Source organism: Orycteropus afer, unplaced genomic scaffold, assembly GCF_000298275.1.
Source record: "Orycteropus afer afer isolate SDZICR_OR568_19922 unplaced genomic scaffold, OryAfe1.0 scaffold00085, whole genome shotgun sequence".
NCBI lineage: Eukaryota > Metazoa > Chordata > Mammalia > Tubulidentata > Orycteropodidae > Orycteropus > Orycteropus afer.
In genome coordinates, this window is record NW_006921672.1 from 5,556,746 (window position 1) to 5,568,617 (window position 11,872).

The 11,872-nt window shown below is 52.4% G+C and overlaps 1 protein-coding gene across 1 annotated transcript; it reads left to right on the forward strand.

Moving 5' to 3' along the window:
• The first annotated feature begins 7,226 nt into the window (after positions 1-7,226).
• HOXB13 (homeobox B13) lies at positions 7,227-10,639 on the forward strand. Its single transcript, XM_007941957.2, has 3 exons — positions 7,227-7,827; positions 8,729-8,978; positions 10,012-10,639. Exons 1-3 carry the CDS (start codon positions 7,227-7,229, stop codon positions 10,637-10,639), a joined length of 1,479 nt encoding a protein of 492 aa, XP_007940148.2.
• Positions 10,640-11,872: the final 1,233 nt, after the last annotated feature.

Sequence of the window (11,872 nt, forward strand, 5' to 3'; positions counted from 1 at the left end):
AGGAGCCCTACGTGTATGGCCTGATGTTGGCTTGGACTGTGAGGGTCAGTGGAGACAGGCTGCAGACAACCAGTCAGACTCCTTCACTCTCCAAAGGTGTCACAGTCTCTGCTGGATGGCCCAGAACCTTGGGGGCCTGACCAACATGGACTTTCCTCCAGGTCACAGTTCTCAGGGAGGTAACCAGTAATTACCCAATGTTCATCTCAGACTGGGACTGAGATTCAGAAAAAAAGGATGGTGTGAATGTGTGTGCACGTGCATTCCTGGGTACACAGCCAGACACTCATGGAGGCAGATGGGTTATTTTCAAGTGTTTGTTAAGTCCCTCCCACCTTGGTTATGCTCCTTCAAGGGTAGGAACCCATGAGTACCATGGACAGAACAGGCCTCAGTAGAGATGGATTATGGGTTATGTTTCTTTTCTCCACTACACACAGAGAGAGAGAGAGAGAAAGAAAGAAAAAAAATGGCTGCCTTCCTCCTCTCCCAGTTTTGTTTCTTTGAACAGGTAACTCAGTGAGAAGAAAAGGGAAGTGCTTTTCTGCAGGAAGTGGGGTGGGATAGGGGATAGGAGGAGGGAGATGGGCCACAAGATTATTAAGTTTTGAGCTTTTTGGAGGATTGGCAAGGAATATGGAGAAAAAAGAGCAAAGAATCAAACCTTGGAAACTATACTTTGCCCCAAACCTCAAAGCCTACAGCTCCACTTCAGGCCAAAATGGGAGGTTTAGGATTTGAGAGGCCAAGGCCTTGGAGCTAACATTCCTCTTGATTTAAGAATGAAGACTCAGTCTTTGTCTCTAGCAGGGTCTACACTGAGGCCTGAGAGTAACTAACATTTATCCTAATAATTATTGCCTACACACATATTTCCTAAGAGGAAAAAAACGAGTTGGAGATGGGGGGAGAGTTGTAAGTGATAAGTGATAGATGATAAAGTACTTACTTGAATTTGCAGGTAAGATTTTGATAAATTCCCCAGTCCTGAGCCACCCAGACCAGACCATCCTGAATTCCCCGGATTTTGGAACAAAGGACCTGGAAGTTGTTGCAAACACTGAAGCACTGGTTGCAGGGGACTCAACTGAGGATCCCACTCCTGTTACTCCACCTCCTAGTGTCTCTGGATGGCTCCTCAGGGAATTACACAGTGAGGGTGAAAGAGCTGATCTCCCACTACAATTTGGATTCATTTAATAGGCTAATTTGGGGTTTACACCCTGAGGCTGACCATCCCGACTGAGTCAGCCCAGGACATAAAGGCTGGGTCTTGGCTTCCTCGAGGCTCTAATAACGCCCTTCTGCCCTAGGGCTCCATGGACAATCAGTGGCTGTCCCAGAGTCCTCTTTCTGGCTCCTTCAGCAGTCTTCCTCCACAGGAACAGCCCCAACCTCTTCCTCTCATAGGCTCTGTTCCCTCCTGTCTGTCCCACCTCTTAAAGTGAACCCTGATGGGGACTTAAAAAGCTCATTAATCTAGCCCTTCCCTACTTACAGAGTGCAGAAAGGAAACTGAGATGCAGAGAGGGAAAATGACTTGTCCAACATGCCAAGCCAGACCAGAATCTGACCTGAGACCTGCTGGCTGCAGTGTGGCCCTCTAGACCCAAAGTTCCCAATGGTTTGAGCTGGATCTGGGCTGGGCTTCTCTGGATTGGGTGCCCGGGTGTGGGTGACAGAAGTGGGCTCCCTGGCAAAACCCAGGCTCCGGGGAGGGGGGCAGCCCTCCAGTCCAGCTCAGCACACTGGCGGGCGCTGAGCTGCGGGCTTCCAGCTGGAGCTGCAGGGTCAGAGGGCGGGTGCTTGGGCCGGGAGGTTCTTGGTTTCTGCACAGCAACCCTGCGTCTTGGCCCCCTTCCTCACTGCCTTCTTTCCGCCCTCTGCTTCAGACCCCACTCACAGTTCTCTGCGCTGAGCTAAGGCTCCTCAGCTTCTCGGCGCCATTCCTTCTGGCGGCAGCAGCCAGGTGGTTGGAGCGCCCTCTCCCCTCCGTAGCCCGGCTTCCGATTGCTCCGCAGATCCACTTATTCCGTGGGTGGGTTTCAGGACACGACTGGCTCTAATTTCTTACCTGGCTCCCTCGGTCCCCACCCTTGAGGCCCTTGGGTTTATTTTAAGGTGGTTCTAACCCCAAGGATGTCACTGGGCTGCCCAGGTTGGGGGAGACAAAGAAGCTTGACATTGGCCTCCCCCTCTCTACCTTTCTGAGCTCCTGTAGCCAGCCTTCAAGTTGTCCAAAAGATTTTCCTCTAAGGTCGAGAGGCCCCTACTGACTTCATATCTCTCATCCTTGGCCAGACCCCCAGTTCTAGCCTCCTGGGGCCGCCCAGCCAAGAGCAGGCTCCAGCCCGCAAAGAGCTACCGCCCAGCAGGACCTTTCCAACTTTTAGAGAACAATGGATAGTTGTGGGAGAAGGCCAGAAAGGAAAAGGAGTGCGTGTGTGGACATAAGGGGACAGGGAAAAGTAAACTCGATCTAAGGAAGCCAGAAAAAAGAAATGAATAGACGAGAGAGGAAGACAGAAAAGGAGAATAAGGGGGAAAGAGAAAATGAAAGGAAGAGTGAGAAAGAAAGACCGATAAATGACAAAGAGGAAGAAACCAACGGGAAATAAAGGCAGATCAAGGGAAAGGGGGCCAGAAAGTAAGTGAAAAAGAGTCAAGAAATGGTATCACTACAGAAGTAGATTACCCAACGTGCCTTTCCAGGAGCGGCTGGTGTGTTTGAACCGCCAGCCTTCTAGTTAGCAGTCAAATGCCTTAGGCGTTAAGCAGAAAAGAGAGGCAGAAAGAGAGAGAAATATAAAAAAAAAAGAAAAAGAAAGAGGCCGAGAAACCAAAGGTAGGAAATAGAAAATACAGACGGAAAGAAAGGTCGTTTGGAAGACAAGAGAAGAGAGCAGCCGTTAGGCCATTTCCACTAAACCGAGAGCAGGAAGCGACCCCAAGCAGTGCAGCCAGGCCCGCGGGGCAGCGCAGCCCAGACGCTCACGGAGAAGGAAACTTGTCACCGCAAATAAATCCGCGTTATTCGCCATCACCGACACGAGGGCCGCCACGGTTGCCATCACATTGTTGCCTTTGGGAGAAAGGAGGCAACGGGTACTCACTTCGCTTTACAAAAAACAAAACACAGTTTAACAAATGTCCCACGTGGGAAGGTGGGCGCCTCTCGCCCCCTCTCCCTCCTTGGCAAGTCCCAATCCCGGGCGGGGGCGGGAGCTGACACGGAGGTGCCAAGTCCCCGTGGCCGGAACCCCCGGGGGCGCGGCGGCCACACTCAAAGGCCGGGCTGTAAAGGTCACAGGCGGTTTGTGGGGCTGCGCTGAATGGGCTCCCGGAGGTAATCAGACTCTTAACTTTCAACTTGGCCTTGACCTTCCTCGAGGTGTCTGGCCGGTATGTAAAGGAGCTTGCTGAGGCTTTCAACGCTTTGGGGCGGGCCTGTAAAGTGGGGGTGGACAGGTTCTGGGTTCCCTGGGGGTCGGCCCAAGGCTCCCAGCGGGGCACAAAGGAGTCTGCGGGGGCAGAGGGAAGGGCAGGCACAGCCCAGGCAGGCAGGGAGGTCAGGTGGTCCGGGCTGTGCAGGAACTTTGGCCCTGAACTCAGGTGAGACCCAGTGAGGGCCTGAAGAGCCCAGAGCCTCAGTGTAGCCCTGTGGGAAGGTCAGGGGTTCTCAGGGCGGAGAGAGGCAAGTGAGAAATGACCGGCAGTCTTCAGGACAACTGTTCCCTTTCTTTCCCAAACAGAAGCAGGTGGCTTGTAAGTCATGAGAAGCAGCTACACATTCAGGACACAGAACTCTTAATATTTATTCAGTTTATAAAACGCATTCACGTGCACAAGCTCATTTAATCTGCACAACATTCCTGTGAAATTGGAGTTCTTATTCTCATTTTACAGGTTGGGAAACCTGCCTTTTCTGACTCCAGTTTGAGGGCTGTGCTATCACAGACCAATACACGTACATATACACGTACAGGAGAGAGGAAAGTGTGCCCACGTATTAATAAATCTGATATCAGAATGTTCAGAGCATGCCCTGGGACCTAGTAGGTGCCAAATGAATTTTAGAGAATATATATATGATAGTATCTGCTTACAGATGGTGAGTTTCTCAGGGGCAAGGTTTGAATTGGTCCTCTCTGCATCCCACCACAGTGCGGTTACTTGCATGTCCATGGACACAGAGAAGAACACTATATATCCAAAAAGCACAGTTACAGGCCCTGTTGGAGTGAATGCTTTAATTTTTGTTTTCAAATTATTTTCCTTTAAAAATCACGGTATAGTATGTACATTAAAGTACAGAAATCTCAAGTGTACAGCTTGTTAAATTTTTACAAAGTGAATACAGCCATGTAACTAGCACCCAGAAAAAGATAATATTTCTAGCACCCCAGAAGGCTTTCTGATCTCCCCTCCCCAGAATGATCTCTCTTCAGACCTCTCACCCTGGGTCAATTTTGCCTGTTCTTAAACTTTGTGGAAATGCAATTACAAAAGTTACTATTTTGTGTCTAATTTATTTCATTCATGTATCTGTATGACTCACCTAGGTTATATGTGGTAGTCCTTTGTTCCTTTTTCTTTTATTATTGCTGTTTAACTTTAACATCATTGGTTGGTCCATTCTCCTATTCATGGATATTTGGGTTGTTTCTAATTTTGAGTTATTATGAATAAAGCTGCTATGGAGATTCTAGTACTTTTTTTTTTTTTAATGAAGAAAGCACTAATTCCTGTGGGTTATATATCCAGGAATTGATACCTTTGAATTATGGTGTTGGTAAAGAACATTCAATATACCACAGACAGACAGAGAAATGAACAAATGTGTCGTGAAGAAGCAGAGCTGGAACGCTCCTTCAAAGTGAGCATGGTGAGACTTTGTCCCACTTACTTTGGATACGTCAGGAAGGACCAGTCCCCAGAGAAGGATATGATGCTTAGAAGAACCTCAATGGGCTGGATTGACACAGTGGCTGCAAAAAAATGGTCTCAAACATGGCAACAATTATGAGGCTGGCATAGGACCAGGAAGTGGTTTGTTCTGTTGTAAAGAGGGTTTCTATGAGTCAGAATGGACTCCACAGCACCTAACAACAGCAACAATATAGCCAGGAGTGGAATTGCTGGGTAATAAGGTACAGCTATGATTATTGCTTTTAGTTTTAGAAATTTTTAATGTAGAAATTTTAATTTAGACATCTATTTGTGCCCATACTGTGTGTGTACATTCTTCCCACAAAAATAAACACATACATGATATAAATGTTTGAACTGTGGAAGTGCTCTACGTATCCATCATCTATAAAATAAAAAACCAGTGAAAGTTTCTTAATCTTCTTAATCTTTAAGTAACAATTCTGGTCTCTCTGCCTTTTAGAATTAGACAAGCAAAGAGCTATGATGAGAATGTAGAAGGCAGCAAAGAGACACCTCCCTTTTATCTCATGCTGTTTTCAATTGCAGTGAAATCCAGCAAGGAGTCTGTGCTTGGTGTCTTCAATTATCAGCAATGTTCATTGAGGGTGATCCACACTGTCCACTTTAGGTCTACAAATCAGAGTAACCTCTTCAACTGTGGCTTCCCACAAAGTGGCTCAAGTTCAAGTTTAGGTTGATGGGAGGGCATGGATGAGCCCACCCCAGAGCTCAGGCCTGTCCCATATAATTGCCATGACCCTGGTGTGGAATGGAAAGGTCCTTGCGCTCTCCAGAAAAATGTTCTAGAAAACGCTGATGGGGATTTTATGTGGGAGGGACAGTGACAGAAACAGGGGGCAGAATAAAATAAAACCTAAAGACAGATTTGTGAGACAAGCCATCTGAGTCTTCCGAATCGCACTGCACAATAGACCCCAACACGGGGGCCTCAAGCGATTCCTCCGGCAGGGATTGGGGCTGCCCCTCCCACCCCCTTTTCCTTTCAAGGGCATTTAATTCCTGGAAGAGGCAGAAAAGGGTCTCTCTGGGCACTCAGCTTGGGTGGCAGTGTGCCAGTGCCAGAAAGCATTTCCTAGGTCTTCTGCACCGTAGGGAGCGAACCACAGGGCAGAGCAGCTGGACATCTCTGTTCTTTCTCCCCCATTCTTGGGGTCTGGACCACAGAAAAAAGAGAAAAGGTTTTCTCTTTTAGGACAAGGACTTCAGTTTATAAGACCCTTTCTCATTCCCTCCTTCAGCTTCTCTCTTAGAGCTGCAGTCCCAGAGTTTCTCTCTCTCTCTCTCCCTCTCTCTCTCTCTCTCTCTCTCTCTCTCTCTCTCTGCATCTACATGGCTGGCTCGTCCTCTCTCCTTCCCCACCCGTAAACGGAAATCCAGACCCTTTCACAGGCCACGTCTAGAGAGGTTCCATTTCCCCTTCAGATCCGGACGTTGCGCGTCTAGGGCTCTAGCTCTCACGTTTTCGTCGTCAGAGCCCGTGTCCCCCGCCCCTCCCTCCGCTCCACCCCGGAATCGGGACTGTCTTCTGGGCAGTAGCTGCGGTCTCCGGGGAAGGGACTTCCAGGGCACGTCCCTGGGGCCCGGGGCAGCTCATTACAGCACACCCAGGGGGGAGGGGCACCTGGAGTGAATTGGGGTGCTAGTACCTGGGACTCAAAGCAAGGGGCTTCCAGGAATACCCTTTAACCCCCATTCCCCAGCCTCCCCCAATTCAAGCGCATTTCCCCGGGTTCCTTTTTCAATCCCAGAACGGCCTCCCTGCCCCACCCCCGACTCCCCTTCCCCCCTGAGATGGACGCTTTATAGAGAAAGCTTTTTATTCTCTCGTTAAACCTGCCAAAGAGCCGGAGACAGAGAGCCCGGGAGAGGACGCGACGGAGGTGGGGCCCAGCTCCGTGTTCCTCTCCCTGTGCCTCCCCCCTCCCCCCTCCCTGGAGCTGGGTCTCTCCAAACTGGACACCGCCTCCCGTTTCTCTCGTGTTTTTTTAAATGCAATAAATTGAGAGAGAGAGAAGGGAAGGGGGGAAGTATTTTCGCAATTTCTGCCATGAGGATTTTATTAGCTTCTCTCCCCCAGGCCGCAGCCAATCAGCGCGCGTGCCCAGGCCCCTGCGTCTCCTGCGTAAAGGCGGCCGAGCCGACCCAATGCAGGCGCCGAGCGAGCTGGGAGAGATTTAAAACGCTTTGGATTCCCTGGGCCTGGGTGGGGAGAGCGAGCTGGGTGCCTCCTGTCTCCTCTACTTTCAGCACCTCATGAGCCGACCCTCGGCCCCATGGATCCTGGCAATTATGCCACCTTGGACGTGGCCAAGGATATCGAAGGCTTGCTGGCAACCGGAGGGAGTCGGCATCTAGTCGCCCACTCCCCATTGACCAGCCACCCAGCGGCGCCTACGCTGATGCCCGCTGCCAACTATGCCCCCCTGGATCTGCCAGGCTCTGCGGAGCAGCCGAAGCAGTGCCACCCATGCCCTGGGGTGCCTCAGGGGGCATCCCCAGCTCCAGTGCCTTACGGCTACTTTGGAGGCGGGTACTACTCTTGCCGAGTGTCCCGGAGCTCGCTGAAACCCTGTGCCCAGGCAGCCACCCTGGCTGCCTACCCTGCAGAAACTCCTGCGGCCGGGGAGGAGTACCCCAGCCGCCCCACCGAGTTTGCCTTTTATCCAGGGTACCCAGGACCCTACCAGCCTATGGCCAGTTACCTGGATGTGTCTGTGGTACAGACCCTGGGCGCCCCTGGGGAGCCCCGTCACGACTCTCTGCTGCCAGTGGACAGTTACCAGCCCTGGGCTCTCGCTGGCAGCTGGAACAGCCAGATGTGTTGCCAGGGAGAACAGAACCAACCGGGTCCCTTCTGGAAGGCGGCATTTGCAGGTAACCATGCCCAACTGCCCTGGGCCTCCTGGTGCTCAGTTTAGGATTGTGGGCTCCTTTGGCACTAGTTTGAGAGGAAGACAAGGGAAATTTGGGACTGATGGGGAGGAGACAGATGGCTTCTCCTCCGTTTAGCTATGAGGAGTCTGAAGGAGGGTCCAGAGAGCTGGAGGGCCAGGATGGAGGCCCGAGAGGGTCAGTGTGAGGGGCCTGAGCTGGGTGCTATCTAAAGCCTGCAGGCCAGTAGGCCTTCTCGCTTCCCCCAGAAGACCCTGGGACCAGCCTTTCAATATGTGGGAAGGTTTAGTTCTCTTTGCTGTCGAGGGGACATCCCTACCAAGCACAGTCACAGTCTGATTCTGCACAAAGGCTAAATATCTCTCAATTCAGTGAGTGTGAATGTGTGTGAGGAGTGGAAGGACAGGAAGGCAGATATTGGACGTTCTGTAGGGTCGCGAATACTACCCTTCATTTTCCCGTAGATGAATTTTTGAAGAAAAATTTAGGATTCCTGCAAGCATGTTGTTCATTGGTGTATATGAGTGTGTGTCTGTGTGTGTGTGTCGTGTGTGGAGGAAAGAACGCGATCCCTCCTGTAAACTCTGTATGAGTGGCCAAGAGTCTGACCACAGGCAAAAGCCTGGCTGTGTGGTGGGTGTGTTTGTAGACTTGCGAGTGTGAGGGTGCGATGGGTGAGGGTGGCCTTCAGGAGCCTTGTGTTTCCGAAGCGGGGCGGTGATCAGAGTGCAGGAGGTGGCTGAGGTCCTGGTCTCTTTTTGGGGAGCCGGAGCGCCCCTGGGTGCGCCTGCAGGGTGATTTTGCTTTGGGATTTGTGGGATCTGGGTCCCTCGCGCCGCATGGGGGTCTGAGCACGTCTTTCTCTCCCCTTCCGGCTGCGCAGACTCGAACGCACAGCACCCTCCCGACGGCTGCGCCTTCCGCCGAGGCCGCAAGAAACGCATTCCCTACAGCAAGGGGCAGCTGCGCGAGCTGGAGCGCGAGTACGCGGCTAACAAGTTTATCACCAAGGACAAGAGGCGCAAGATCTCGGCGGCCACCAGCCTCTCTGAGCGCCAGATCACCATCTGGTTTCAGAACCGCCGGGTCAAGGAGAAGAAGGTCCTCGCCAAGGTCAAGACAAGTGCTACCCAGTGAGGGAGCTCCTTGGCTGGGTGGGGGGAACAGAAGGAGAAGTCCCTGGGGAGACCAGGACTCTGCCAGGGCCAGGCTGGGCCCCAGGACTCTGCTGAGGTGGCCCCCCAGAGAGAACACCCTTCCCAGGCCATGGCTGGCTCCCTGGGCTGTTCCTCAGAGGCAAGCTGGATACCCCCATCTGCTGCAGAGAGCAAGTTAGGCCAGAGTTAGGCCCATTCCTCCAGGGCTACACCACTCAAAGGACCTATCTCAGTCATAATCCTTCATCCTCACATTGGCGATAATCACCATAACCAGATCCAGTGGCCATGATAGTTAGCCTCATATTTTCTATCTAGAGCTCTGTAGAGCACTTTCAAAACCGTTTTCATGGATTGAGCTGATCAGGAATAAACTTGGAAGGAGACCTGTGGCAGAGGCAGCGTCCTCTCAGATCCCCTTCCCATTCACAAAGCCCTGGCGGTGCCAGCAGGAGGGGTTCTGGGAGAGGAGAGGCAGGTTCAACTCTAACTGCATTGCTGTTTAGCTTTTTTCTAAGATGACAGCTACCAGGACAGCACTGCAAGAAGGTCCCTCTTCTTCCCTGTCCACCTCCCAGGTTGTACACACTGGTCTCGGAAGCCCCCACCCCAATTCTTAGAGTTCCAGTTGTGTGAGAAGGAAGAATGGGGCTAGCTGATCTGCCGTCCACCCTTCTAGATTAGTGAAGTTTGAGAAAGTGTCTGGACAGTTCACCAATGCGGGGAAGGGAGGAACTAAAAAGATCTCCGTCTTCCCATAATGTTGCTGTGGTTCTGACTGAAGCAGGTGTGTGGTTCCATGGTCCGTTGGGCATTTGGGAGCTGCTTGAAACAGATACTTGTAGCCTTGTGGATGTGGCCCCTCTCAGGCACTAACAGTGGTGACAGAGTTGGGAGTAGTACCCAACCCTGCCCGCAGGCAGCATCCCAACCTGGCGGGAGAAGAAACTGGAAACCGGCCCTTTCACCAACCATCCCTACGCTGCTCACCTTCCCGTGACGCTCACAGGAGCAGTTGTGGGCCTCAGGCCAGGGAGGTGTCCCAGACCCTTCTGCAGGTGAAAGAAGCGCGGGCCACGAACCCAAAGAAACCTCAGGCTGCGGAGGAGACGTTGGCTGCAGGCTTCACTTCCTTTTCCCGTGCCGCTGATTCAATCCACCCACTGAATCCCCGTGTGGGTGGAGGGCGGCATGGCACGTGTTCTGCTTTCCTGACCCGTGTAGACAGAGACCCGCAGCGCAAAATTCCGGAATTCTGGGGCAGACCTGCTGTTGGCAGAGCCGGGAGCGTGAGAGGGACACGGAGTCTGGCTCTGTGGCGGCTCCTTCCGTCCTGTCGGGTGGCTAGGAGTGGTCCTCGTCGCCTGGGCGCACAGCAAAGCCACAGGTTTGCGCTGGGCCTTCTGCAGCCTGGGCTGGGGGATCCCCAGCCGCGCTCCCTGCTATTGGGCGCACAGCCTCGGGAGATGGGAGGACCCCGCGGACTCAAGTTCCGAGCGGCCACGGAGCAGCGGGAGGGCTGGAGAGCCAGTGGGCCGCGCGGCGACCGTCCGGGCTTCTTCCTCCGGGGAGCGCGCTCAAAGTTCTCCAGGAAACCTAGCGCGGCCGCCGCAGCCCAGGGATTTGGGTGTTCCTAGGGCTCGCAGTCGGGAGGGATCCGAGCGGTGGTTTCTCTCTCGGAAAAAAGAGCTGGCAAGAGGCTCAGACTCTTAAAAAAAAAAAAAAAAAATTTTTTTTAAACCAAAGAGGAGCCCAGGACTGAGGAAAAAAAGGCCCAAGGCGAGTTGTCGCCCTTCCTCCCTGAATCTCCTTGAAGTGCGTGTGTGTGGGTTGGGGAATCTATTGATTTCTAGTTTAAAGATTCCTTCCAAGCCCTGCCGTCCAGTTTACGCTACTCCGGAAAGCGCCCAGCTCAGAATAGGCCACTTTCCGCCTTCCACGGTCTCCTTCAAACGAAGTCTCATGCGGGCAGCTTTTAATGTCATAAGGTCTTACTCCTTTGCTCCCATAAACTCGAACCCGACTAAGGATAAAGCGTGATAACCGGACTTCAGAAATGGCGAGACTTCAGCGCAGATGGGCATGTGGGGAGGGCACCAGACTAATGAGGGATGCGTTATGGTGGGACCTCATATGAAGGAGGAAGGCCACAAAGGGAGCTGTCACCTTGGTTAACCGCGATGGCTCTGCTTGAGCCTGAGGAAGTCAGGAGCCTCGAGACGCTGCAATCCCGGGGCTCTGGCTCCTCCAGCTCCCTATCAAGTTTTGGGGACCCTTTATGTTTCGCTCGTAATAATTTAAAAACAAAAGATTGCGGGTCGCAGGGATTTATTTCACTACGACTGTGGGTTTGGACTATTAAAAAGACAAGGGCGCCCCCTTCCGGTAGAGGTTCTCCACTTCAGGGAACTCGCTGGCCACCTCGGCTTTAATCCCCACTGAGCCTTGGGGTTCTGCGGCCTCCCGGCTTGGGGGGCTCCAGGCTACGTAGGAGAGCGCCAGTACCCGGAGTCGCCCGTAATTCAGTCGGGGCGTCAGCAGATGTATCGGTCCGGCCGCCGAGAGACCAGGAGGAAGACAAGCACGAGCGATCCCGAATCGAGGACGAACAGAGCCGGAGCAAGGCTGCGGCGCCATCTGCCTTGGGCCCGCGTCTGCGTTCAGTCGGCGTGTTACGTTCCCCTTGCTCGCCGCCGTAACAATTCCCAGTAGACAACTTCCTCCCCTCTTTATTTTCTGAGTGGTTTACTTATATAGAACCTGTGCAAAATAATAATAATAATAATAATTAATTTCGTTTTGTAGCAAACCCTTTTATGGAACTCCTTTCCAAACATAAATTTTACTTCCGAAACGAATTCTACCACCCC